This window comes from Thalassophryne amazonica, chromosome 9 (assembly GCF_902500255.1).
Source record: "Thalassophryne amazonica chromosome 9, fThaAma1.1, whole genome shotgun sequence".
Taxonomy (NCBI): domain Eukaryota; kingdom Metazoa; phylum Chordata; class Actinopteri; order Batrachoidiformes; family Batrachoididae; genus Thalassophryne; species Thalassophryne amazonica.
This window is the reverse complement of record NC_047111.1, coordinates 7,827,725-7,854,615: the sequence shown is the minus strand read 5'-3', so window position 1 is coordinate 7,854,615 and position 26,891 is coordinate 7,827,725. Positions and strand designations below refer to the sequence as shown.

The window sequence follows — 26,891 nt, the reverse complement described above, 5'->3', positions numbered from 1 at the left end:
CACTGCGTTGTGTGCTCCTCCCACACAAGCGCAGGGCGGCTGTGAAACTTCCTTTTAACAAAACATATCCAATCACTGCAGCAATAATAAGTCCTATTATGATTAACAGATAGGGCCAAAGATATCCAAACAAATGTCCAATCCAACCAGTCACCACTTCGAGACCTTCTTTAATGACTTCTACGGTCTCTGCAGCGAAAGTGGTGATTATTCCTCCAGCTATTATTTGCGTTCTTTCCCACCAAGAACATTCATGCCGACCTCTTCCTTTTCCGCAGCTCAACCAATGTTCTGCAGGCAATTCACACGTACCATTATTGTAAATCCAATTGGGTCCCAACCATTCGTAACCGACAATTTCTCGTCCTTCGCATAGACTTTTCTTGAAGGCATATCCTTCCTCAAGCATTATCAAAGCATCACCAACAAATGGCACTATGTGGCCTAGGACCTGCTTCCTTTTCGACATTCCATGTCCCAGGACAGCCTTGGCACATCCAACGTTGGGTGGAAAAGCTCTTATCCATACGCCAGCACTGTTCTTCTCCCAAACTGTTTGATGGCCGTAAGTGTCATACTCGCCATCATAGTAAGCATCACAATATTCTTCCCAGCCAGGAACATTTCTACAATTTTGGCGGGCAAGGCTTATCGTGCATGTGGTATTACGTCTATTACAAATCATTTTCCATGGCCGTGGCATAACATAAGGGTTTGGTCTCCAGAGTACACTGGACCAAGTAGCTCTGTCTCTGGAGTAGACCGTGGCGATGTATTGATATTTAACCCAATAATTATTACTTTGATCCAAACAGGGGAATACCCAATCTTCAACTTCATATTTCTCCATTCCCCACCAGGTGACGTCCTTACTACGTCTAACTCCTTCCTGCCATGCTTGAAGGGTCCCCTTAATGGTTGGAATCTGTAACAACTGTGTACAGTTATATACCCATCTTAGCCAATTCCCTGTCTTAATTTGGTCTATGGGACATCGGGGGGATTTACCAGAACCTTCAGCCAAATTATTATGGTATTCTGTCTCATGTAAGCTTTCATAAATTCTATTCGCCACACATTGATCAATTTTGCTAAAATCTTCCTGAGGTACTGACCTTAGCTCATAAGGCTTTGGTAGTCTTTGCACATAGAAGTTTGCTTTATGTGGACCCCGCAAACTATGCCCAGTCCACGTGTATCCCTTCGGAAAATTCCCCTCAAAATGTATCAGTGGAACGCTCCAGACCCACGGAAGAGTGTCGTTAAGCCATTCATCATGTTTTGCCTCCTGTTTCTGTTTCCAAGTAATCCTATTTATCAAATCGATAACTGGTGCAAGCACCATGTAATTTTGAGATTTACATCCAATAGGTCAATTCCAATAACATCTATCTAATTTTGCTACTTTTTCTTTTACACAATAATCATGAATCTTCTTCCATCTTTTTTTAGCCGTGTTATCAATACTTTTAACTTTTGGTTCTAATACTTGCTGGGTATCTTGTGTTGGCGATGTAGGGAGTGGTTTGGTTTTTCCCTGTGTTGGTGATATCTTTGTGGATCCCACCGATGCTGCTGGTGAGATGACAGTTGGTTTGGAATATAGTATTCCTGTTCCCATGCCGGTAGCGTTGTTCAACGGAGGGACTATTGTAGATGTAATATCCACTTTCGGCACTCTGCTGCGGGTGTTGTCACAGGTGAGGTTGTAATTACCCCAATGTTTCCAGGTAGGCATTATCATTCTGCAAACATCATGTCTTGGTAATGCTCGATAGCCCAGCAGTACTCTGCATCCCCATGAGCAATACCAGGCTGGTTCGCCAGGTTCAGGTCTTATCCAAGTGCAGCCTACTTCTCTTCACTCTCTTTGTTTTAACCGTAAGATGGTTGCCACGATAATCTCTTGATCCCTCACTTGTAGGTTTTGAAGGATGTCTGTTCCGGTGGTCAGGTTGTAATTGGTGGTGACAGCTGGAAATTCCCCACTGTCGTTCAAGTATTGCAGCCACTTATTCTTTACCATCTGCTGGGTTAGGTTCTTCATCTTTGCCCATTTCTCTGTAGAATTCTGGTCCCATATCATGTAGGTGTTTCTTGATTCAACTCCCCAACATGTCTGTTGGAAAGTTTTAGTTGTTGCGTACTGGACCCTGATATGGGTTAAGGTCCAGGGCGTACTACCATAGTGGTACAGGATAGCTAGAAGTACAGCAACGCCGACTAATAATGCTGTAATTCTGGCCATCCAACTCCAACATTGGAGGCACTTTTTCTTTCGCGGCTGGCTTTGTTGCTGCTGCTTTCTTCCAACATTTTCGTAGTAGAATTCACTTGGAACTGGTGGCAGCAGCTCCATCTTTTGGGGTCGTTGCAGTAGTGGCATTTCTATGCCAAACTCCTCTTCTCTTGGTCTTTCGTTGATTCTTTGAGGTTGCGTGGTGATCACGCTGTCTTCCCGTGGTTCTTCCATCTCGGAGATAGATGATCTTAGGTGCTGTTATTTGTCTCGTGCTCCCAACAGAAACACTTGATGCTCGTTGCTGAAGAAGGGTGACTAACAAGCGAGATGGCCATGGGAGTCTAATATCTAGTCCTCGCCACGCCCATTTCCAAGTGACAACTGTCACCTCCTTCATTTCAGGCGGTGGTCCCTGGGGTGTGTAGAAACACTGTGAAGAAGCAGGATTTAATTCTCTACGTAGGTGCAAGATATCCTCATAGGCGCCCCAATATGCCGTTCCACTGTAGACATACTGCGCCATCACAGAGTATAGAGGAGTCGATCTCCGGAATAGTCCTCTTCCCGACTTTATGCTAAGTCGTATCAGTATAGCCCTTGGGGGTTTCCAAAGCCCCACTAGTACTCTGGTTCGCCATCCACTTCTAATAGGTGGGAGACTTCTGCCTTTCTCGATGTCAAGGTACTGTACCGTCGTGCATATTGGCAAAGTTTGGTTCTCAATCAAACAGAAAGTTGAACGTGCCTCTTGTAGTTGAAGTCTTTTAAACATATAGGGACTACTGGTCCAGATCTGGAAAGATCCAAGCCAAATATCCACATACACTCCCTGTAATGGATCAACATAATTAGGTCCCCACCTTATTTTAAACCTGTAGCCCCTTTTCTGTACATGCACTACGTTCAAGATGCAGGGGTATGAGTCTGGACACCGGGGAACTGGGTAAAACGTCCATCCGACCCCAGGGCAACACCAGTGTTGTCCAACTTTGTTCACGATAGCTTCCAGAGGAGTGTATATTCCAGGCTCTGCAAGGTCAGCAGTCCTTTTACATGAATCATTATCTACAAAGTATCCTCCTGTTCCCAGCAACCATCCTTTTTCTTTGTAATCCTTTTGTGGCCAGTTTAAACATATTTTCTTGTAGGGTAATTCCAAGTATGGTGTAAGTCCTCCATGCCCGGATCATAGACTATTTACATTATTTTCATCCAGTTTGAAGGTCCGCAGTATGATTCAGAGTGAGTTGTCACTCCGCCATCGGTCTCCTCCTCTTTCTGCCAAGATGCACCACCATAGGGAATAGTCGTTGTCTCTTAAAGAGATGAGTGTAGATGGGAGATGGGTGCTTAAGTTCTGAATCCATTCCTGTCCACGCCCACTTCCACATCGTAACAATTATTCTGTCAGGTTTAGGGAGGGGTCCCTCAGGGATCCTCTGTACCTGATGTGGGGGTACATAGTTCCATAGATCTTGCCAATGCTGCCAAAACTGTTTTCCAGAATACCTGGTCTGTGATAAGGCTAGATAAAGGGGAACTATAGGCTTCTCTTCTTGATCCTTAGGCTCAATTTGAAGCTGAATTTTTCTTACTTGACAACAGTTCCAGACTCCTTTTTTGTACAGGTAGAAGAAGTCTTGATTTACAAAAATTGTTGGTATGGTTGGGGGTAGGCAGCTCACACAGGCCCGAGGTTGGTCGATAACTCTCAAATTTAATGTCTGGTTATCTAAAACGTGATATCTTGGGTCTTGCAGTCATCTGTACATTTGACGTTGCATGTTGGGGCTCGTTGTCCAGATCAAGCACTGGTTAAGGTATATTTCAACGTAGACTCCTTGGAGTGGCTCAGCTTGATCAAGTGCAACTGTTGCTGCAGGATTAGCCCAACAGGCTTCATCGGTGTGAAAGGTCCTCAGGGGGTCCAAAAACCTTCTCACTTGCCATCCTTCTGCTCTTGCCACATGCAGTAGTCTTCCCATATGAGTTCTTGCTTTACACACCAGGCAGTACTCGATCGCATGTCCATTCCAATAGCATGAGCACACCTGCATATCCACATTGTCTCCACGTATGTCCCACTGGGTGTAAAAGACCATTCTTGGTAACTGGGCTAGTCGGCATAACCCACATACAAGTGCATCCAAAACCTTCACCGGCTTGTGAAGTATTTGCTTGAACTCATGTTTTGCCCCACTTGTAATTGGGGATTTTCTAACCCCAGGTCCCGACCATTGGACTGTCAGCGGTACTTCTTCGCGGCAAATCACACAGTGATTCTTAACTTTTTTCCATTGTAATATCTCCTTTTCACTGGATAAAATCCTTTCTTTGCATGATATAGTTTCCTCAGGGCTCTGCCTGCCCAGAGGTCATTTTTTGTTCTTCTTAAGGCAACCACCCCATTGACAGTGGCCATTCTGAGGAAGGGTGGAAGATCTTGGGTGTTTTTGGCCATGTTTAGCTCCTGGTTTCGTCTAGTTAGGAGTTGGCTTCAGCTGCTCTACTCCTTGGATTCCCTTCTTCTTCAACTCTACTGTGTTACTGTCCAGTATCTTCACTACTGTATCTGTGGTCTCATACTTAGGTTTAACAGCAGTGTTGGTTAGGTGATCTCGAGCTCTCACCCACACCTTCTGCCCAACCTTAAATGGGATATTTGGTTCTGGTTCTCCATCCTTTTTAGAATGACTCCGCCCCACTTCCGGTGTCGAAAATGAGCATTGGTTCAGTTCTTGCGAAGGGGTGGGCCTGCCGGCACGATGGCGGTCATTCAGGGCCTGTCCAATTTCCAGGGCCTTAGTACTCCATTCCCTCGTGTTAGCATTTTTCCCAATCCAGTTTTTCACCAGTCCAATTGCCCTTTCCACGACTCCATTTGCTTAAGGGGTGTATGGGGGCGAGTAAATTCTCATTACTCCATTTTTCTGGCACCACTGGTCGACCTGAGCGTTACGGAAATGTGTCCCATTGTCCGTTCTCAGCTCCCTAGGTATCCCCAGATTTGAACACACTTGATCCAACATGCTGATTACACTGCTGCCGTTGGCTTTTCTCACAGACTTAACAGTCACATAGCCCGACATAGAGTCCACAAGCACCAACAGATACTTTTCTCCTTTCTTACCGGTCACCCCCATGGGCCCGGCAACATCCATCAATCAATCAATCAATCAATTTTTTTTATATAGCGCCAAATCACAACAAACAGTTGCCCCAAGGCGCTTCACATTGCAAGGCAAGGTCATACAATAATTATGTAAAACCCCAACGGTCAAAACGACCCCCTGTGAGCAAGCACTTGGCTACAGTGGGAAGGAAAAACTCCCTTTTAACAGGAAGAAACCTCCAGCAGAACCAGGCTCAGGGAGGGGCAGTCTTCTGCTGGGACTGGTTGGGGCTGAGGGAGAGAACCAGGAAAAAGACATGCTGTGGAGGGGAGCAGAGATCGATCACTAATGATTAAATGCAGAGTGGTGCATACAGAGCAAAAAGAGAAGGAATCAGTGCATCATGGGAACCCCCCAGCAGTCTAAGTCTATAGCAGCATAACTAAGGGATGGTTCAGGGTCACCTGATCCAGCCCTAACTATAAGCTTTAGCAAAAAGGAAAGTTTTAAGCCTAATCTTAAAAGTAGAGAGGGTGTCTGTCTCCCTGATCTGAATTGGGAGCTGGTTCCACAGGAGAGGAGCCTGAAAGCTGAAGGCTCTGCCTCCCATTCTACTCTTACAAACCCTAGGAACTACAAGTAAGCCTGCAGTCTGAGAGCGAAGCGCTCTATTGGGGTGATATGGTACTACGAGGTCCCTAAGATAAGATGGGACCTGATTATTCAAAACCTTATAAGTAAGAAGAAGAATTTTAAATTCTATTCTAGAATTAACAGGAAGCCAATGAAGAGAGGCCAATATGGGTGAGATATGCTCTCTCCTTCCAGTCCCCGTCAGTACTCTAGCTGCAGCATTTTGAATTAACTGAAGGCTTTTTAGGGAACTTTTAGGACAACCTGATAATAATGAATTACAATAGTCCAGCCTAGAGGAAATAAATGCATGAATTAGTTTTTCAGCATCACTCTGAGACAAGACCTTTCTGATTTTAGAGATATTGCGTAAATGCAAAAAAGCAGTCCTACATATTTGTTTAATATGCGCTTTGAATGACATATCCTGATCAAAAATGACTCCAAGATTTCTCACAGTATTACTAAAGGTCAGGGTAATGCCATCCAGAGTAAGGATCTGGTTAGACACCATGTTTCTAAGATTTGTGGGGCCAAGTACAATAACTTCAGTTTTATCTGAGTTTAAAAGCAGGAAATTAGAGGTCATCCATGTCTTTATGTCTGTAAGACAATCCTGCAGTTTAGCTAATTGGTGTGTGTCCTCTGGCTTCATGGATAGATAAAGCTGGGTATCATCTGCGTAACAATGAAAATTTAAGCAATATCGTCTAATAATACTGCCTAAGGGAAGCATGTATAAAGTGAATAAAATTGGTCCTAGCACAGAACCTTGAGGAACTCCATAATTAACTTTAGTCTGTGAAGAAGATTCCCCATTTACATGAACAAATTGTAATCTATTAGACAAATATGATTCAAACCACCGCAGCGCAGTGCCTTTAATGCCTATGGCATGCTCTAATCTCTGTAATAAAATTTTATGGTCAACAGTATCAAAAGCAGCACTGAGGTCTAACAGAACAAGCACAGAGATTAGTCCACTGTCCGAGGCCATAAGAAGATCATTTGTAACCTTCACTAATGCTGTTTCTGTACTATGATGAATTCTAAAACCTGACTGAAACTCTTCAAATAGACCATTCCTCTGCAGATGATCAGTTAGCTGTTTTACAACTACCCTTTCAAGAATTTTGAGAGAAAAGGAAGGTTGGAGATTGGCCTATAATTAGCTAAGATAGCTGGGTCAAGTGATGGCTTTTTAAGTAATGGTTTAATTACTGCCACCTTAAAAGCCTGTGGTACATAGCCAACTAACAAAGATAGATTGATCATATTTAAGATCAAAGCATTAAATAATGGTAGGGCTTCCTTGAGCAGCCTGGTAGGAATGGGGTCTAATAAACATGTTGATGGTTTGGATGAAGTAACTAATGAAAATAACTCAGACAGAACAATCGGAGAGAAAGAGTCTAACCAAATACCGGCATCACTGAAAGCAGCCAAAGATAACGATACGTCTTTGGGATGGTTATGAGTAATTTTTTCTCTAATAGTTAAAATTTTGTTAGCAAAGAAAGTCATGAAGTCATTACTAGTTAAAGTTAATGGAATACTCAGCTCAATAGAGCTCTGACTCTTTGTCAGCCTGGCTACAGTGCTGAAAAGAAACCTGGGGTTGTTCTTATTTTCTTCAATTAGTGATGAGTAGAAAGATGTCCTAGCTTTACGGAGGGCTTTTTTTTATAGAGCAACAGACTCTTTTTCCAGGCTAAGTGAAGATCTGTGCTATGAGCATTCTGACAGTTAGTGTGACTCGGGGGTGTTGACTCATTTAAACTAATATATTCATCCTGCTGTAACCAGGTTTCTGTAAGGCAGAATAAATCAATATGTTGATCAATTATTATATCATTTACTAACAGGGACTTAGAAGAGAGAAATCTAATGTTTAATAAACCACATTTAACTGTTTTAGTCTGTGGTGTAGTTGAAGGTGCTATATTATTTTTTCTTTTTGAATTTTTATGCTTAAATAGATTTTTACTGGTTGTTGGTGGTCTGGGAGCAGGCACCGTCTCTACGGAGATGGGGTATTGGGGGGATGGCAGGGGGAGAGAAGCTGCAGAGAGGTATGCAAGACTACAACTCTGCCTCCTGGTCCCAACCCTGGATAGTCACGGTTTGGAGGGTTTAATAAAATTGGCCAGATTTCTAGAAATGAGAGCTACTCCATCCAAAGTGTTTCATCAGGTTTTCCCCAGAAGCTTTGCCAATTATCTATGAAGCCCACCTCATTTTTTGGACACCACTCAGACAGCTAACAATTCAAGGAGAACATGCGGCTAAACATGTCACTCCCAGTCCGATTGGGGAGGGGCCCAGAGAAAACTACAGAGTCTGACATTGTTTTTACAAAGTTACACACCTATTCAATGTTAATTTTACAGAGTCTGACATTGTTTTTGCAAAGTTACACACCTATTCAATGTTAATTTTAGTGACCTCCGATTGGCGTAACCGGGTGTCATTACTGCCGACGTGAATTACAATCTCACCAAATTTACACTTAGCCTTAGCCAGCAGTTTCAAATTTCCTTCAGTGTCGCCTGCTCTGGCCCCCAGAAGACAATTGACTATGGTTGCTGGTGTCGCTAACTTCACATTTCTCAAAACAGAGTCACCAATAACCAGAGTTTGTTCCTCGGCGGGTGTGTCGCCGAGTGGGGAAAAACAATTAGAGATGTGAACGGGTTGGCAGTGTACATGGGGCTTCTGTTTAGGACTACGCTTCCTCCTCACAGTCACCCAGCCGGCCTGCTCTCCCGGCTGCTCGGGATCTGCTGGGGGATAGCTAACGGCGGCTAAGCTACCTTGGTCCGCACCAACTACAGGGGCCTGGCTAGCTGTAAGATTTTCCAAGGTGCGGAGCCGAGTCTCCACTTTGCCCAGCCTGGCCTCCAAAGCTACGAATAAGCTACACTTATTACAAGTACCATTACTGCTAAAGGAGGCCGAGGAATAACTAAACATTTCACACCCAGAGTAGAAAAGCGCGGGAGAGACAGGAGAAGCCACCATGCTAAACCGGCTAAGAGCTAGTAGCTGCGCTAAGCTAGCGGATTCCTAAAAACACACAAAGTGAATAATGTGTAAATAATTTAGAGGTGATTCAGCAGAGGGAGTGCTTTAGTTAAGGCACGTGAAGATTACACTGTGAAACAAATCGTTATCTAGTTATCTAGTTCAATCTAACTACGCAGATTAAATTGTCACTATGGACATAAACAACAAACGCATTGAAATGAAAGTTGACACGGGAGCAAGATGCAATGTAATGTCACTAAAGACTTTCAAAAGAGTGACAAATGGAGAACAACTGATTAAACAAGGGAAAACCATCAGCCTTGTCGCTTATGGAGGCACCAGAATCAAGACTAGTGTCACAGTCACACTGCCATGTCGCTTAAAGGAGTAGTACCACCCCTTGCCTTTCTTTGTGGTGGACAGAGAGGTGCAACCACTGCTAGGTTTTATGGCGTGCAAGAACATGGGCATCGTCAAAATGAGCCCTGATGTCCACCAGGTCAGCGTGGAAAGCAACACTGACTTCAGCTCACAGGTACTAGCTCAGTACAAGGACCTGTTCAGCGACGAGCTGGGAAAACTTACTGTCATGTACTCCATGAAGCTGGATCCGAATGTACAGCCTGTGGTCCGCCCTGCCCACCACGTCCCTGTTGCAATGCAAGAGAGAGTCGGGGCCAGCTTGAGTGCATGCAGCGCATCAGCGTCATAACACCAGTCACAGAGTCATTTGAATGTGTCTCATCCATGGTAGCAGCACACAAGAAAGACAAGCACAAGATCAGGCTGTGCATCAATCCAAAAGACCTCAACACGGCATTGAAGAGGCCCCACCACCCAATACGCAGTGTAGAAATAGTAGCTGCACAGATGTCGGGAGCAACAGTGTTCTCGGTTTTGGATGCCAAGAATTCTTTCTGGCAGATACGCCTTGACAAGAAATCTTCGATGCTGACCACCTTCAGTACCCCGTTTGGGTGCTTCAGATTCCTGCGCATGCCCTTTGGCATCAACTCTGCAAGCGAAGTGTTTCAGCGCTCAATGGAACAGCTGTTCGCGGGCTACCCATGTTCAGTCATCGTCGATGACATGATCATCGGAGGACGCAGTGTTGCTGAGCACGATGCCAACCTACACAAAGTGCTTGAATGTGCAAGAGAGGTCAACCTCAGGCTAAATCCTGTCAAGTGCAAGTTCCGGCTAGACCAGGTGTTCTATGTGGGACACGTCTTCACCCGTGACGGCCTCAAAACAGACCCCGTGAAAACAGCAGTGATCAACGCAATGCCAGTCCCCACGGACGTCACATCCCTGCAGTGGTTCCTCGGCATGGTCAACTACCTTGGCAAGTACATTCAGAACCTCAGTGAGATCGCAGCACCCCTGAGACAGCTCACACACAAAGAGACTGTATGGTGTTGGCTCCAGCAGTACCAAGAGGCTTTTGACCGCCTGAAAGCCTGTCTGTCTAGCCCTCCAGTCCTGGCATACTACAACGTCGAGGAGCCCATGGTCTAGGTACAGCGTGCGTGCAAAATGGCAGACCAATAGCCTTCGCTTCACGTGCTCTCACAGACACTGAAACACGGTATGCCCAAATCAAAAAGGAGTTACTGGCCGTTGTCTTCGCCTACACCAAATTCAGAGACTATGTTTACGGAAAGCCCATCATCGTGGAAACGGACCACCAACCCTTGGTCACCATAATGAAGAAGCCCATCCATGTTGCTCCTGCCCGTCTCCAGAGGATGCTACTACGCCTGGAGAGCTACAACATCAGCCTGGTCTACAAAAAGGGCAAACACATGTATCTTGCAGATACTCTTACCAGAGCTCCATGCACAAAGACCTCACAGAGCCGCTCCGAGACCACAGAGTTTGAGGTCATGACTGTGGAGTGCATCTCCACAGCCCGTCTGGAGGAACTGAAAAGGCATACAGCACAAGATGACATGCTACAAGCCCTCAGCTCAGTCATCCACAGAGGGTGGCCATCCAGAGAAGGCCAGCTCCAGTCCGCCATCGTGCCTTTCTTTCCTTACCGGGACGAGTTCAGCGTGGATGACGGCATCATCATGAAAGGCCACAAAGCAGTCATTCCCCATTCCCTGCACAGAGAATACATCAGCATTGTCCACAAAGGTCACCCCGGTATCGATGCGACCAAGTGCAGAGCCAGAAGTGTCATCTTCTGGCCGGACATGTCAAAGGACATAACGGAGGAGCTGCTCTCATGCGCAGTGTGCAATAGCTCAAAACCACATCAGCAGAAGGAACCACTCAAGCTTCACCCCATCCCAGACCTCCCATGGTCTACAGTAGCAGCCAACATTTTTGATTGGCACGGAAAACATTACCAAGTCCTTGTTGATTCCTACTCAGGCTGGTTCGAGGTGGACCTCCTCCACGACATGACATCGACGGCAGTCATCTCGAAGATCAAGAGACATTTCTCTGTGTATGGCGTGCCACACACACTTTTCACTGATAATGGTCGACAATACACAAGCCAGGAGTTTGCCAAACAATGGGACTTCACTCACTCCACAAGCAGCCCAGAGTTCCCACAATTGAATGGGCTTGCTGAGAGGGCTGTACACAGTGCCTAGCAGCTCATGGAGAAGTCACACAGAGATGGGACTGATGTTTTCCTCAACCTGTTGAACCTAAGGAATGTGCCCCGCGACATGACACTGGGATCTCCTGCTGAACGCCTCATGTCCAGACAGACCCGCGCTGACATTCCGGTGAGCAGCAAACAGTTGCAGCCTGCTGCAAGGCACGGTAGGCACATCCACGACCAGCTCCTCAACAAGAGACCGACAGTGAAACGTCACTATGACAAGTCGAGCCACCCACTATAGCCTCTCCAGGAGGGATAAGTCATCCGCATCCAGACAGAAAAGGGCTACAACAGACTTGGCACTCTGACAGAGGTGAGCAAGGAGCCACGGTCTTACATCATCCAGGCCAACGGCAAGACCTACAGGAGAAACGTCACCACATCCTCCCCGTGGCAGAGCCTCCACCGCCTCAGCTCCAGCCCCACGACCCGGAGTGGCAGGATGCCAGCTCTCCTCCAGTGGGAGGCACGACACACACACACCACACACCAGAGCCCAACACCCCAAGCTCACCACCCCCGCCCTCTCCCACTCCCAACTTACCTGCGCAGGTCCCCATCCAGAACAACAGACCATACACTACGCGTTCAGGTTGCACCTGCAAGCCCAACCCGAAATACATGTGAAAAGAGACCTACCTGTTTAAAAAAAAAAAAAAAAACGAAAGAAAAAAAACAGGAGAAAAGCTGTGAAAAAAAAAAAACTTTTGTCATGTTCAGTATTATTTCAGTCTTTTGTGTAATGCCTGATATGTTTTGCATTGCTGAATTTCAATAGGTTATTATGTCTGTTGGCCATGTGCATTACTAGTCAATTGGGGCATGCCCATTACGTTAAGTTAAAACTTAAGTTAAAGTTGTTATATCGAGTTAGAATAGTGTCAAGGACCCGTCCTGGATCAGTTCATGGTAAGGCAAAGAAAACAAAAAGGGACGTTCTGTTTTGTCGAGTTCATCAATTTTTTAATGTATATTATTTGGCTAAAAAGAAGGGATGTAGATCATTTCATAAAGGATTCTATGCATTGTTTGTTTACCACTGACCACCGTACTTGTATTACGTGGCCCAATCGGAATGCTCCTCTCCCAGCTCTATTCTGTTATATGTATCTGGCACCAGCTATATTTTCAGTTGGATTAAATTACAGTAACGGTAAACCTTGCGTGATCACTGACTCATACCCACAGTGAACTTTCAACAGTGCACAATAAATTGTGGCTACACTATGGCTTTAAAAGTAGATCTTGGTTCAAAAAGGTTGGGCATCCCTGGGCTAATTCATGTTATTGTATGAGCCAAGATAAAAACGCTTATAGCATAAACTGCTTCTTGTTGACAGAAAATAACAGAAAATGCTACATTTATAAGATGATAGGATATACAGTTAGACACTAACTTTAGCCTCCTGCCTCTTGGTCACCATTAAACCATTACAAGTTGATTACCGATGGAGGGTCGTTCTCTAGGACACCGGCCCTCATCAGCAGGTGACTTTTAATAATGTTGTTTAAGTAATGTACTTATGGGGATGTCGGCCTTAAAATGAGGTGTGAGCAGGTGCAGTTTGTGCTTTTTATCATAAGGTAGCAGAAAACAGTGGTGCTACACCCCAAAAACCTGGTTTAAAAAGTCAAACACAGAGTTTCTGCTGTAAGTGTACACCCAGGGATGCATGTTCCCGCTCATTGTCCTCAATTGTTGCTCCCGGTTGTTCAGGTTTTGCCATAGCAGATTCAGTACAAATCCACATTGCTATTTGGCACATTTTGGAAAGTTGGAGGTTTGGTGGTTGGAGGATGAATGGTGCTCCCACAAATGACCTGCTCAGCCATTTTCTCACCAGAAAACCTCTAACTTCTGTCAGCTGCTCGGTCTGGATTTTAAATAGCAATGCAGCAGGTTCACCTGTCTGTTAAAGTTGCTGACAGATGGAATTAATGCCACATACAACCAACACACACCTGTTATGGTTACGGTGCACTCTGATTACACAAAGTGTTGGATATGCACCAAATGTATTTGTGCAATGTGCAGTAGATCATGTACCATAGGGCCCATCATTTTGAGGGAGTTTTTTTTTCCTTTAAGTTGTCATCCCTCTGTAGACTAAGAGATAAAAGAGTAAAGAAACAGGCTGGACAGTCACATACCTCTGGACATTTTCCCATTTTCTGACCTTCAGTTATGATGAAATTTGTCATCACCACAAAAGATGAAGCACCCTGAAATTTAGGATTGAAAAGAGAATAGTGAAAAAAACACTGTATACAACAACAGCAATAATAACAACAGCAGCAATAATAATAATAATAAATAATAATAACAACATGCATGTTTTGCAGACGGCTGCTGCATGTCAGTGCAGGACGTCTCATTCTGAGAGGAAAAAACGTTTTGTTCAATTGCAGTTTGTTTTTATTACAACATTTGGAAAGAGGTATCAATTGATTTAAATGGCGTTTTGTTTTGAATTTATTAATTCCGACTGGACTCTATCATTCTAACTTGACTCGGCAGAGAGCCGCGCAGCGTTTGGAGCTGTGTGAACAGACAGGAAGGAGTCCCAGTTAGTGACTTTAATACGCACAAAATTGACTCACGATTGACATATTCAGGGATGAAAGTGGTGAAAAACAAAATGTTTGAATTCTAGAAGCTCTGAAATGCAATCTGGGACTATTCCAGACAATAAAGTGCAGTGAGTGCAGCATCCATTTAGTGAGAAAAACCCCAACTTTCCTTATTCAAATTCATTCCAGTAGTATTCTGCTCTTACTAGGATGCAGCAGTTTTCTATCTTGGCAGATGGTTCTGGATGAAATCACTGAAGAAATTAACACATTGAAAATATGGTTTGACTGAAACAAATTGTCAAACTTAAATAAAACAGGGATGAAATGGAGGTGTAAGAGTCACTAGGTGTACACAGGAAACACTTATTTAGTTCTATATGTATTTATTTATGTTCATTGTTACTTGGTTTTATCTTTCCATTGTGTTTTGTTTCATCAGGTTCTTTTTTGTCTTTTTCTAAAATTGTATTGTAGAATTATTAGTTATTATGAGTTATTATTACTATTATTGTTGTTGCTATTATTATTGATATATGAATAAAAATAAATTTAAAAAAATTACAATTTGACTCTTTTACGACAACGAACGCTGAGCCATTTATTATTATACAGAAACCAAATGTATACAAATGTGCTGAGATGCGAAAAGCTTAATGCTAACTTTAACATTGAAAACGCCATAGACATGCTAACGTGTTAGCATCGGCCCCGTTTTTAAGTTATAAAATACATCAACTATTTCAGAAGACCATAACAGGTCGGTTTAACATAAAAAAGCTAAATATTACTCACAGACATGCTCTTTAGGGTTTTAGCAGGGAAACATTAAGATAAAGCGAAATAAAACAATGAATCAATGAAGCACCAGATCGAAGCACTGCTTTGATCTGCGAATCACTGCTTCGATTGGTTCAAGGTTCAAAGCAAAGCTGCACTGCAGAAAAGTTGATTACAGACCTACTGCAGGGTCTGTAATCAATGTAGAGAAATGATCATTTTCCTGACAAACACCCCGAAAAACAACGGCCACTCTGAAGGACCAATAAGGGAATCGTTAAGCAAAAAGGTTATTGATGTCGGTGCATCGAATAATTTCTTAACAATACCCGAAAGGAACTGGTTCTCGATACCCATCCCTAATCCTGACTAGTCTCCCAGTTCCTGCCACTGAAAAACATCCCCACAGCATGATGCTGCCACCACCATGCTTCACTGTAGGGATGATGCCTTGTTTCCTCCAAACATGACGCCTGGCATTCACACTAAAAAGTTCAATCTTTGTCTCATCAGATCAGAGAATTTTGTTTCTCATGGTCTGAGAGTCCTTCAGGTGCCTTTTTGACAAACTCCAGGCGGGCTGCCATGTGCCTGGCCACTCTACCATACAGGCCTGATTGGTGGATTGCTGCAGAGATGGTTGTCCTTCAGGGAAGGTTCTCCTCTCTCCAAAGAGAAATAGTGGACGTTCTACCGATTGGTTAGTTTAGTCGGGCGGCCAGCTCATCACTCTGAGACAAGACCTTTCTAATTTTAGAGATATTGCGCAAATGCAAAAAAGCAGTCCTACCTATTTGCTTAATATGCGCATTGAAGGACATATCCTGATCAAAAATGACTCCAAGATTTCTCACAGTATTACTAGAGGTCAGGGTAATGCCATCCAGAGTAAGGATCTGGTTAGACACCATGTTTCTAAGATTTGTGGGGCCAAGTACAATAACTTCAGTTTTATCTGAATTTAAAAGCAGGAAATTAGAGGTCATCCATGTCTTTATGTCTGAAAGACATTCCTGCAGTTTAACTACACTCAACAAAAATATAAACGCAACACTTTTGGTTTTGCTCCCATTATGTATGAGATGAACTCATGGATCTAAAACTTTTTCCACATACACAATATCACCATTTCCCTCTTTCAGAGTGGCCTTTTATTGTGGACAGTCTAAGGCACACCTGTGCACTAATCATGGTGTCTAATCAGCATCTTGATATGGCACACCTGTGAGGTGGGATGGATTATCTCAGCAAAGGAGAAGTGCTCACTATCACAGATTTAGACTGGTTTGTGAACAATATTTGAGGGAAATGGTGATATTGTGTATGTGGAAAAAGTTTTAGATCCATGAGTTCATCTCATACAAAATGGGAGCAAAACCAAAAGTGTTGCGTTTATATTTTTGTTGAGTATAATTGGTGTGTGTCCTCTGGCTTCATGGATAGATAAAGCTGGGTATCATCTGCGTAACAATGAAAAATTAAGCAATGCTTTCTAATAATACTGCCTAAGGGAAGCATGTATAAAGTGAATAAAATTGGTCCTAGCACAGAACCTTATGGAACTCCATAATTAACCTTAGTTTGTGAAGAAGATTCCCCATTTACATGAACAAATTGTAATCTATTAGATAAATATGATTCAAACCACCGCAGCGCAGTGCCTTTAATACCTATGGCATGCTCTAATCTCTGTAATAAAATTTTATGGTCAACAGTATCAAAAGCTGCACTGAGGTCTAACAGGACAAGCACAGAGATGAGTCCACTGTCTGAGGCCATAAGAAGATCATTTGTAACCTTCACTAATCCTGTTTCTGTACTATGATGAATTCTGAAATCTGACTGAAACTCTTCAAATAGACCATTCCTCTGCAGATGATCAGTTAGCTGTTTTACAACTACCCTTTCAAGAATTTTTGAGAGAAAAGGAAGGTTGGAGATTGGCCTATAATTAGCTAAGATAGCTGGGTCAAGTGATGGCTTTTTAAGTAATGGTTTAATTACTGCCACCTTAAAAGCCTGTGGTACATAGCCAACTAATAAAGATAGATTGATCATATTTAAGATCGAATCATTAATTAATAGCAGGGCTTCCTTGAGCAGCCTGGTAGGAATGGGGTCTAATAGACATGTTGATGGTTTGGAGGAAGTAACTAATGAAAATAACTCAGACAGAACAATCGGAGAGAAAGAGTCTAACCAAATACCAGCATTACTGAAGGCAGCCGAACATAAAGATATGTCTTTGGGATGGTTATGAATAATTTTTTCTCTAATAGTTAAAATTTTATTTGCAAAGAAAGTCATGAAGTCATTACTAGTTAAAGTTGAAGGAATACTTGGCTCAATAGAGCTCTGACTCTTTGTCAGCCTGGCTACAGTGCTGAAAAGAAACCTGGGGTTGTTCTTATTTTCTTCAATTAGTGATGAATAGTAGTAAGATGTCCTAGCTTTACGGAGGGCTTTTTTATAGAGCAACAGACTCTTTTTCCAGGCTAAATGAAGATCTTCTAAATTAGTGAGACGCCATTTCCTCTCCAGCTTACGGGTTATCTGCTTTAAGCTGCGAGTTTGTGGGTTATACCACGGAGTCAAGCATTTTTGATTTAAGGCTCTCTTTTTCAAAGGAGCTACAGCATCCAAAGTTGTGCTCAATGAGGATGTAAAGCTATTGACGAGATAATCTATCTCACTCACAGAGTTTAGGTAGCTACTCTGCACTGCGTTGGTATATGGCAATATACTGTAATGAAACTTAATCCCCACTGCTGGGTAGTCCATTAAAGTAAATGTAAATGTTATTAAGAAATGATCAGACAACAGGGGGAACAAGATCTAAAGTGTGGCTAAAGTGGTGGGTGGACTCATTAACATTTTGAGCGAAGCCAATTGAGTCTAATAATAGATTAAATGCAGTGTTGAGGCTGTCATTCTCAGCATCTGTGTGGATGTTAAAATCGCCCACTATAATTATCTTATCTGAGCTAAGCACTAAGTCAGACAAAAGGTCTGAAAATTCACAGAGAAACTCACAGTAACGACCAGGAGGACGATAGATAACAACAAATAAAACTGGTTTTTGGGACTTCCAATTTGGATGGACAAGACTAAGAGTCAAGCTTTCAAATGAATTAAAGCTCTGTCTGGGTTTTTGATTAATTAATAAGCTGGAATGGAAGATTGCTGCTAATCCTCTGCCTCGGCCCGTGCTACGAGCATTCTGACAGTTAGTGTGACTCGGGGGGTGTTGACTCATTTAAACTAACATATTCATCCTGCTGTAACCAGGTTTCTGTTAGGCAGAATAAATCAATATGTTGATCAATTATTATATCATTTACTAACAGGGACTTAGAAGAGAGAGACCTAATGTTTAATAGACCACATTTAACTGTTTTAGTCTGTGGTGCAGTTGAAGGTGCTATATTATTTTTCTTTTTGAATTTTTATGCTTAAATAGATTTTTACTGGTTATTGGTGGTCTGGGAGCAGGCACCGTCTCTACGGGGATGGGGTAATGAGGGGATGGCAGGGGGAGAGAAGCTGCAGAGAGGTGTGTAAGACTACAACTCTGCTTCCTGGTCCCAACCCTGGATAGTCACGGTTTGGAGGGTTTAAGAAAATTGGCCAGATTTCTAGAAATGAGAGCTGCTCCATCCAAAGTGGGATGGATGCCGTCTCTCCTAACAAGACCAGGTTTTCCCCAGAAGCTTTGCCAATTATCTATGAAGCCCACCTCATTTTTTTTATTACCCCATTTTTCATTATGGGGTATTGTGTGTAGACATGTGGAAAAAGTGAAGCACTGTGGATATTTTCCAGATGTACTGTATGTAAAATGCTCTAAAGTCATGATATTTGTAGCATTTGAGTTGTTTTGCACCTAAACAATTCTGAAAAATTTTCTATATTTTTTTTTTTTTTTTTTTTTTTGAGAGAGAGATGATGCTCAGTGCCACAAAAGTATTCATTTCTGGCTCAGATCATCCTGTCTGATTATTTTTCTCTTGCATTAACCAGTGACAAAATTGTGAGCCGAAACTGCTGATCAAAGCATCAAAGCATTCAGCGTCATACTGTGATCTTTTCAGGCTGTGGGTTTATCCTTCTCCACTGTGATCCAAAACCCCTGTGAATGAACAAAAAGGCCCACGCCCACACTCCAAAGCAAACATCTTCATTGTATCTTCTTTATTTCTTTGTCACAGATAAGATATTTTAGGCAAACAAGGAGAGAAGAGCCTCTCTTTTGGCAGGTTGTTTGCCCACACACTGTGCAGGATGCACACTCTATGGCAACGAGACACATTAATGTTGACAATGGCAGATGATAATCAGGAGGACTTTTTTAAAACTACAATAACTTTAATCAATGTCAATACATCATCTTCAGTGTCTTCATTTATTGGATCAAACAAGTCATGCCAACACAGGTAGTTAAAAAAAAAAGATCACAGCGCACCAAGTACAACTGGTTTTATGTTTCAGAATTTTGTTGCTATCTTACAGTTTTAAAAATAAAGAAATACAATGAGTAGATAAATGCAGCCCATTTGTAATTCATAGGCAAAATACTTATATACGTGTACTTTTGCTAAATCAATAAAATATTTGTGAACATTATTATTCATTATTATCACTTTACCGAGGCGTTGCTAGGCCGGTAGCGTAGATTTATGTCAACGCTACCTGGCTATACCCGCCTGCTGTGCGTAAACAAATGACATCATAGTGCGCAGCCCAAGAAGTGTCCGCAGAGGAAAAAAAAAACTGTCCGCAGAGGAAATGATAAAAAGGTGAGAAGTGTGTGTTGGTCCCAATATGGATATTCCGGATGATTTTCTCATGTATAGTACGACGATGAACAGCAGCCAAAGCAACCAGCTTGATGAGGATGCACTGGCGAATTTGGAGAGCAGCGCGTGCCAGCCGACACGACAAAAGTTAAAGTGAGCCAACTTTTTATGTATGCATTACGTGTTGTGTATCTCAGTAAAGTGATAATAATGCAAATAACATGCATTTGTCGTGCGGTATGCATTTTCTGAGTCCCTCTGTCCATGCCGTCACCTGCAATGACGGATACTGGCCCTCGTCTAACTCAGGCGAATATCTATCATTTTGGGCGACTGGGCATGAACATCGGGCCTCTGAAAATGCATACCGCCCTCCAAAAGCATGTTATTGTATTATTATTATCACTTTACCAAGGCATTGCTAGGCCGGTATCGTAGATTTACGTCGACGATACCTGGCTATACCCGCCCACTGTGCATAAACAAATGACGTCATAGCACGCGCAGCCCAAGGACTGTCCGCAGAGGGGAAAAAAAAACTAAAAAGGCAAGAAGTGTGTGTGTTGGTCCCAATATGGATATTCCAGATGATTTTCTCATGGATAGTACGACAATGAACAGCAGCCAGAGCAGCCAGCTTGATGAGGACGCACTGCCGAAGTTAAGTGAACCAACTTTTTATGGACGCGTTACGTGTTGTGTATCTCAGTAAAAAGTGCTAATAATGCAAATAACATGCTGTTGTCGTGCGGTATGCATTTTCTGAGTCCCTCCGTTCACGCCCAGTCACCTGCAGTTAGACGAGGGCGAATATCTGTCATTTTGGGTGACTGGTCATGAACGTCGGGCCTCTGAAAATGCATACCACACGACAACAGCATGTTATTGTATTAATATACTGTCAGGTCTGCAAGTATATTTGGTACCACACAATGGGCTGTCACGATTAGTTGACTAGTCACAATTACGTCGACTAGTCATGATTACTTTGACTATCAAAAACGTCGGCAACTAATTATTTTTAAGCTTTGTTTTTCTCTCAAAGTTGCCACTGTATCTTCCGCTGCCTTTCTGTCCTTGACACACATGTATGGTAGTGGCAGTGGTGGGCACAGATAACCAAAAAAATTAACTTCGATAACAGATAATCAGATAACTGAAAAGTTATCTTTGATAAAGATAAACCAATAAACCACCCAAAAATGTATCGGAAGTTACAGATAACCGATAACTTCCAGTATTGTCTCTGGTACATTTGCAACTACTAACAAGCTGAATTTGAGTTTTAACACCACAGTCGCTTCTGAAAGTATCAAAAGCGACAAAAGACCCAAACAATGAGCCAGTACTTCTATGTTTGAACATGCTGCCCCCTACTGGAAGCTACACGGTTACAGCACAGAAGCAACCTGAGAGCAGCCACAAACCAGCTCTCTACCAATCACAATGCTCTGGTCAGAATAACTCCATTAATGTCAATTCTGTCATTTGTACATAGTTAAAATATAACATTTATCTTTTAATGTTGAATAATGCAATAATTCTGAGGTTTTGGAACAAACAGACAGATCGCAAAGGAATCTGGGTAAAAGTGCCTCTGCTAAACACTGATTGGTTCAGTCATTTATGTAAACCAACACGTTAATGTGACGTGTGTCGTGTGTTGGTGTTTACGGATAAATGTGCTTTTGTAAAACATTCCATTTTTATTTGTAAAAACAGGCATTTTTGCAGAGCCCTGGAAGTGTCATTGCAAAATGTTTTGCATGTGGAGAGAATGTGCGCACATTTTATTAGTGCCGTGCGCACGTTTTATGATGTCGTAAAACGTGCACTCAATATTATCTTGACACATAAATGTTGGCATTACACTGTGTGAGATTTGTCCCTCTTTCAGATGATTTTTCATTCATGCGAGAATTTTTTGGACCGAGTTTCAGGTTAATCGCGCGTCCTGCATCATGTCATGTACATGGAGTAACAAGCTGCGTTCAACATCTCACGACCACCTCCTGATCGCCGATCATATTGTTGAATGAAAATCAAACCTGTTTGATATTATTCTGTATCCTGCTGCTGAAGAGCTACAAGCATCCAACCGCTCGCACTGTGCCTGTGCAAACACCGCAGAGCTGTCTTGTAATTTTTTTGTTGTTGTTGTTTTGTTTTGTTTTTAAACTTAATTTGTTAAAAAAAAAAGTTGATTTCACAACATATAACCGGGATCAAAATAAGTAGAACACTGCCATCTACTGGTGCCCAGACACTTAGTACTTAGGGCGAATACTGCCATGAACACTACTGGCCAGTAGATGGCAGTAGAGGTCTTGAAAACGTGCCAAAACAAAATTCCAGATAATCTGTGTCTGCTACATTTAAGATGCGTGGAATTTAACAAATAAAAATATATTCACGAGAGTTTTAGGCCCTAGAGTTTAATGCTGCTGTCTGTGGAGCCGTTAAATAAAATTTGAACCATAAGTTAAAAATGTATGCCTCTGGATGACTTGGGTGATATTGCCAGTGTATCAGTATGGTGTTAAAGAAAATTATTTATTTATTTATTTATTTATTATTGTGACCAGTTCTCCTTTGCCTCTAGAGGATAGAGTGGTTTCTTCTGAAAGCAGCTCTCTTCTGTTTGCAGAGGGTAGAACTATACATCTCTTAGGAAACTTTTAACAGGTAGGTCTCAACTGATTTTAAATTTTAAAAATGTTTGCCGCTGTTCAGCTTGGTTTACTACGTTATCGGTCTAAAAGTTATCGGACGATTATCGGAAGATAATTAGTCCGATAATGGTTTTTAAAATTATCTAAAAAGATAATCCAATAATGAAAACATTATCTTCGATAATTATCTCTTATTGGATTATCGGAAGTGTGCCCACCACTGGGTAGTGGTAATCCGGGTCAACCGTGATGTCAGCGGAAAAGTTATGCCCACACAGTATCGTGGCTAGCCGGCAACAGAGCTCAAATGTTTGATAGCATTTTAACCAAATTAAAGAGAAAGAAGTGCAATGCAAAATCTACAAGCCAAAACTTGTCTTCCACGGCAGTACAACAGTGATGCAGGAGCATCTGAGAAGGAAACACGTTGTGGCTAATTCTGACAAAGAGAGACAGTCATCTGCTAATCAAGCTAATTTGCTAGTTAGCCTCTAACATTAACATCTATAGTGAGCTACTTACTTATATTGATAGCTATAAATTTTAACATTAACAATGACAATTTCATTAGCCTCAGCACACATATGTTATATGTTTACTGCAACATTATAGCAGTGATGTCATGTTTGAATAGGAAATGTGATAACGTCAGTGTTTTATAATGCTATGTTACAGTGTTAAAAAAAATCTCTTCCACTTCAATAAACGACTTTGTTACAAAGTAAAAGCTGAATTAACTATCATCTTAATTGTCTTTATTTTTAGTTACTTAAACACTTCAAGTTTGAAGCTAATGATGGTTACAGATGATCTGATTCGTCGACTAATCACAACAATAAGGGCCCCTTCACACATAAGTACGAATAAGTACACATCAGGGCGTATCATGGCAGAACAGCTCGCATGAGTGAACCATGAATACATTGATCCGACGGGCAGGCGTAAACGATGCCACTGCGGCGGTTTCGTGCACGCGACAGTGCTGTGCACAAAACCATCACAGTGTGAACACACTGCCAGCAGCTGGAGCATCTCTTGGCATCTTTTCACTGGCCTCCTGTCCCTATGAGATCAGATTTTAAGGTTCTGTTACTAACCTATAAAATTGTTCACAGACTGGCATGTCCTTACTTAGCTGACCTAATTAAACCCTACGTGCCGGCCCGGGCTTTGCGTTCTCAGCGTGCAGGACTACTTTGTGTCTTGCACCCGGAGAGGTGAATACGGTGAATAAGAAGTCTGCGGGTCACAGAGCTTTCTCGTATCGTGCCCCTGTTCTGTGGAATGATCTCCCTGCGTCAATAAAACAGTCAGATTCTGTAGAGACTTTCAAGTCCAGACTTAAAACGCACTTATTTTCCCTTTCGTATGGCTAGCATACTGACATAGAATGTTACTATGCTTTTTACTCTTTTAATTCATTTCTGGAGCAGGCCGCGGCCTCAACTTAATCTAAATTCTGAGTCTTTTAGTGAAGCTTAGGGCTAGTTGCCGGCAATCGCCAAGTATTTCTTTTGTTTTTCTTGTTGCTTAACGCTGACAAATTATACTGTATTTGTTGTCTTTCTGATGCCTGATTCTGTTTTTTTTTTTTCTCTCGTTCTCTCTGTTTGAGGTGCGGCTCCATCCAGAGATGGGTCTGATACTACTGCAGAGATGGTTGTCCCTCTAGGAAGGTACTGATACTTCACAGGGTGAAAATCTGTGGTGTGATTTTAAGAGGGCTGCCCATACTCGGAAACCAACAAACCTGAGATGTTTTGTAAAGAACCAGATAGGAAGTGGGAGAGGCTGTTATTTCTGCAAAAGGAGGATCTACTAAATATTGATGTATTTTTTCTGTTGGGGTGCCCAAATTTATGCACCTGCCTCATTTTGTTTAAATAATTATTGCACAATTTCTGTAAATACTAGAAATTCATTTCACTTCTCAAATATCAATGTGTTTGATATATTTACAGTAACTGAAATTTCTGATCCAGACAACCTGTCATGTTGTCTGCTGTTTCTGGGATTTTTATTTATTTTTGTCACACCTGTCCTCTGTGTGTGTGTGTGTGTGTGTGTGTGTGTGTGTGTGTGTGTGTGTGTGTGTGTGTGTGTGTGTGTGTGTGTGTGTGTGTGTGTGTGTGTGTGTGTGTGTGTGTGTGTGTGTGTGTGTGTGTGTGTGTGTGTGTCATGCCTGTGTTTGAGATTTAGGGCTTTATGTGTTATCGTAGACTTTGGGTTATTTCTAGCATCTATGGCTTCTCAGATTATTTTCTCATTGAGTTTTTTTTATTTCTTAGTGTGTATTTTATCTGGTCTACTTCTCACCTGCCGTCTGTCTCGTTCAGCTTTTCCCACCTGGCCTCTGGTTTCACATCTGCTGTCCGCTCTGCTTCTTTCTTCAGTTCATGCTTCTCGTTTTGGTTGTCTTGTATTTTCAGTATGCATTTTGTTTTTCTGATTCTGTTTTTTGTTCTTGCCAGTTTTTATTTCTTTGTAAGTTCTGTTACGTGTTGTGAACCAGTCTCTCTGTATGAGGGGTGTGGACGTGTCCCGGCTGCCTTCCTGCTCTGTCAGTGCGAGTCTAGCCGTCTGGGTTCCGGGTTCGAGGTTACGCCCGTTGTCAGGGTAACGCTTGACAGCGAGGCAGGGTTATCTGACAGCTGCAGGGAGGCTGTTTTCCCGTCATGCCGATCTTCCTGTTTTTTTCAGTCATTGCAGTTTTTTTTTGTTTCTGGTCTATCAGGTCATTCTTGTTCTGGTTTTATTTTTTGTTCGACTTAGGTTGTCTGCTTTTATTGTCTTGTGTGCACACACTGATTTTTCTCACGTGCTTCTTTAGTGCCGGTTGTTATTCACACCTGTATGTAATTTGTCGGTTGTATAAGTCACGTCTTGATTTCTACTTGTGGCTGGTCGATTGTATGTCATACCTGAGTCCTCTGCCACGCGTCCTGTCAGTCTGCACTGGTTATTCTTCATTTTGTAAGTTACTTCATTGTCACCTTTCTGACAGTCGCCTTTTGTTGCATTTCTTACCTCGTCTGCCTTTTCTGGATTTTTGTCTTTTTGTTTGTTTAACTTTGTTCATCCAGGGTTTTCATGTATCCCATAATCCCTTGTGCGCCAGAGAGTCACTGCAGTCAAAACAACATAGAGAATCCACATGATGACAGTTGTAAATCAATCAATCAATCAATTTTATTTGTATAGCGCCAAATCACAACAAACAGTTGCCCCAAGGCGCTTTATATTGTAAGGCAAGGCCATACAATAATTACGTAAAAACCCCAACGGTCAAAACGACCCCCTGTGAGCAAGCACTTGGCGACAGTGGGAAGGAAAAACTCCCTTTTAACAGGAAGAAACCTCCAGCAGAACCAGGCTCAGGGAGGGGCAGTCTTCTGCTGGGACTGGTTGGGGCTGAGGGAGAGAACCAGGAAAAAGACATGCTGTGGAGGGGAGCAGAGATCGATCACTAATGATTAAATGCAGAGTGGTGCATACAGAGCAAAAAGAGAAAGAAACACTCAGTGCATCATGGGAACCCCCCAGCAGTCTAAGTCTATAGCAGCATAACTAAGGGATGGTTCAGGGTCACCTGATCCAGCCCTAACTATAAGCTTTAGCAAAAAGGAAAGTTTTAAGCCTAATCTTAAAAGTAGAGGGTGTCTGTCTCCCTGATCTGAATTGGGAGCTGGTTCCACAGGAGAGGAGCCTGAAAGCTGAAGGCTCTGCCTCCCATTCTACTCTTACAAACCCTAGGAACTACAAGTAAGCCTGCAGTCTGAGAGCGAAGCGCTCTATTGGGGTGATATGGTACTATGAGGTCCCTAAGATAAGATGGGACCTGATTATTCAAAACCTTATAAGTAAGAAGAAGAATTTTAAATTCTATTCTAGAATTAACAGGAAGCCAATGAAGAGAGGCCAATATGGGTGAGATATGCTCTCTCCTTCTAGTCCCCGTCAGTACTCTAGCTGCAGCATTTTGAATTAACTGAAGGCTTTTCAGGGAACTTTTAGGACAACCTGATAATAATGAATTACAATAGTCCAGCCTAGAGGAAATAAATGCATGAATTACTTTTTCAGCATCACTCTGAGACAAGACCTTTCTAATTTTAGAGATATTGCGTAAATGCAAAAAAGCAGTCCTACATATTTGTTTAATATGCGCTTTGAATGACATATCCTGATCAAAAATGACTCCAAGATTTCTCACAGTATTACTAGAGGTCAGGGTAATGCCATCCAGAGTAAGGATCTGGTTAGACACCATGTTTCTAAGATTTGTGGGGCCAAGTACAATAACTTCAGTTTTATCTGAGTTTAAAAGCAGGAAATTAGAGGTCATCCATGTCTTTATGTCTGTAAGACAATCCTGCAGTTTAGCTAATTGGTGTGTGTCCTCTGGCTTCATGGATAGATAACGCTGGGTATCAT

At 42.4% G+C, this 26,891-nt stretch overlaps 1 protein-coding gene across 1 annotated transcript in view; it reads right to left on the bottom strand.

Moving 5' to 3' along the window:
• Positions 1-26,891, bottom strand: part of p2rx1 (purinergic receptor P2X, ligand-gated ion channel, 1) — a 119,075-nt gene that overhangs the window by 56,958 nt on the left and 35,226 nt on the right. The window contains exon 3 of the mRNA XM_034177544.1: positions 13,790-13,861. Coding sequence (XP_034033435.1) covers positions 13,790-13,861 — 72 coding nt within the window. The remainder of the gene's footprint in view (positions 1-13,789; positions 13,862-26,891) is intronic.